Consider the following 2,101-nt stretch of genomic DNA (forward strand, 5'->3'; position numbering starts at 1 on the left):
TGGGGCCCCAGGGATTCCCCGGGATGCCTGGAGAGCCCGGTCTGAAGGGGGAGAAGGTGAGTGCCGGTGCTGGTGTGGGGGGACAGCACACACTACAGCTCCTCCTTCCTCTTGCCATCAGCTTGGCTGCACTCTCAAACTGTGCTCGCTCCTCTGTGCCAGGGTGACCCAGGTGTGGGGCCAAGGGGACCTCCTGGACCACCTGGCCCCCCAGGACCACCAGGACCTTCCTTCAAGCATGACAAGCTGGTGGGTGCCCTCTGGGATGCAGGGATTTAGGGAGGCGCTGTCCATTAGGCTACATAGGTGCAGGATGCTGCTGCCAGCCCCTGGGCAGCATCCCTGTGCCGCTGGGTACCCTGACCCTGGCCATTGATGCCTGGCATTGCCCTTGTCCTTCTCCCTCAGACCTTCATCGACATGGAGGGCTCTGGATTTGCTGGCGACTTGGACACCCTGCGGGTGAGTGCAGGTGGGTGCCTGTCCTGCCAGCAGTGAGCCAGGGAACATGCTCAGCTATCACCCCCCTCCTTTTCTTCTAGGGTCCACGAGGGCCACCTGGTCCCCCAGGGCCACCTGGTGTGCCTGGTTTGCCAGGGGAGCCAGGACGGTTTGGGATGAACCACACGGACCTGCCAGGACCACCAGGGCTGCCGGGCAGGGATGGGATCCCCGGACCACCGGGGCCAGTGGTAGGTGAATGAGGTGGCCAAGGGGACCTATCCTGGGGCCACCCCATAGCAGTGGGGCTCTGAGTGCTCCCTGTGGTGGTGGGGAGCTCAGTGCCCACCAACCCCATGGGATTTCCTTGTTCTGGGCATCTTGCAGGGTCCTCAGGGTCCTCCTGGAAGAGACGGGGCAGCTGGGCATCCAGGGCCCAAAGGAGAGCGGGTGAGTGTCCCCTGTTCCCTGAGAGCATGTCATGGTTCCCCCACAGGGCAGCTGGCACCACTGGCACATCTCTGGGAGGTTCCTGTTCCCTCCAGCCCCAGGCTGGGGAGCAGCAGCTTGCTCCTGCCTGGAGCTGGGCAGCTTCTTCACACCCTCTTCTCCCTCCTCCTCCTCACCAGGGCGACATGGGTGACCTCGGCCTCCCCGGTGCACCAGGACCCAAGGTACTGTGCCTGGCGTGGGTTTCTTCTGGCGGGTCCCTCATGCATTGCAGACTGGAGGCAGGGATGCTGCTTGATGGGGGGCACCTCACTCTGGAGTGGGGAGGAGGGTGCTGGTATTTGGTTTCTTCCCAGAGTGGCAGCTCAAGGGTGCATGGAGCCACTGACCACCCCCAGGATGCCTCCACCGCCCTCACTTAGCTTTGCTCCAAGTGCTGCTGCCTTGGGAAGCAGGCAAGAAAACCAAGTGGGGTGTTTTGAGGCACAGAAGAGAGTTTAAAAGGGGGGGGTTGGGTGCCCAAATCCCACTGGAAGGCACCCCATTTTCAGCGCATCCCTCTCCTGCCTTCCTGCTCAAGATTTTTTCTGAAGGATGGAGGTAAAGGCTTGCTGGGATGTGCACACTTGCCCTCCCATGCCTTGGGGGCCAGAACACCCCTTGAGATGACCCATCCACTGCAGCCTGAGCTGGGGGCAAGAGCCTCAAGAATTAAGGTTTCTTAATGCTGCCAGCACCAGGAGGGTAGGTGGGGTGGCAACGAGCATAAGGACCGATGTTGCCACTCGGAGACCTGTAACACTGTGCAAGGGTGCCTGCGAGCATCCTGCCTCAGCGCCGAGAGCATGGAAGCCAGCGACATGTGCAAAAAAATTCTCATTTATGATTTTAGACGAGCCTCTGCTGGCCACCTTGCACATTGCATGGGAAGCCTGGGCAGACCAAGGACAGCTGAGTTGAAGGATGCCTGAGCTGGGCAATGGCCCTTCCCACAAAGCCACTCTGCCTGTTTGGGGATGCGGGACGGGATGCACTGCCTCCCACTTACAGGGTCCAGGTAGGGACTGTTGTCACCTTGTTTCATCTCTTGTTTTTCTTGTCCCCTTTTCAGGGCAGCAAGGGAGAAATGGGACCAGCAGGAGCCCCGGGAGAAACGGGCTTAGCTGGTCTACCCGGGCCCATTGGACCCCGTGGGCAGCCAGGGCCCCCC

At 61.0% G+C, this 2,101-nt stretch overlaps 1 protein-coding gene across 1 annotated transcript in view; it reads left to right on the forward strand.

Annotated features, from left to right (window-relative positions):
• The window catches only part of COL18A1 (collagen, type XVIII, alpha 1), a gene marked incomplete at its 5' end in the record, with an annotated part of 9,428 nt that overhangs the window by 1,335 nt on the left and 5,992 nt on the right, over window positions 1–2,101 (forward strand). Inside the window, 8 exon segments of the mRNA XM_009878214.1 lie at window positions 1–56; window positions 163–249; window positions 409–462; window positions 543–692; window positions 829–891; window positions 1,071–1,115; window positions 2,003–2,097; window positions 2,099–2,101. The exon segment at window positions 2,099–2,101 is cut by the window's right edge and continues 37 nt beyond it. Coding sequence (XP_009876516.1) covers window positions 1–56; window positions 163–249; window positions 409–462; window positions 543–692; window positions 829–891; window positions 1,071–1,115; window positions 2,003–2,097; window positions 2,099–2,101 — 553 coding nt within the window.

Source organism: Apaloderma vittatum, unplaced genomic scaffold, assembly GCF_000703405.1.
Source record: "Apaloderma vittatum isolate BGI_N311 unplaced genomic scaffold, ASM70340v1 scaffold24950, whole genome shotgun sequence".
Taxonomy (NCBI): domain Eukaryota; kingdom Metazoa; phylum Chordata; class Aves; order Trogoniformes; family Trogonidae; genus Apaloderma; species Apaloderma vittatum.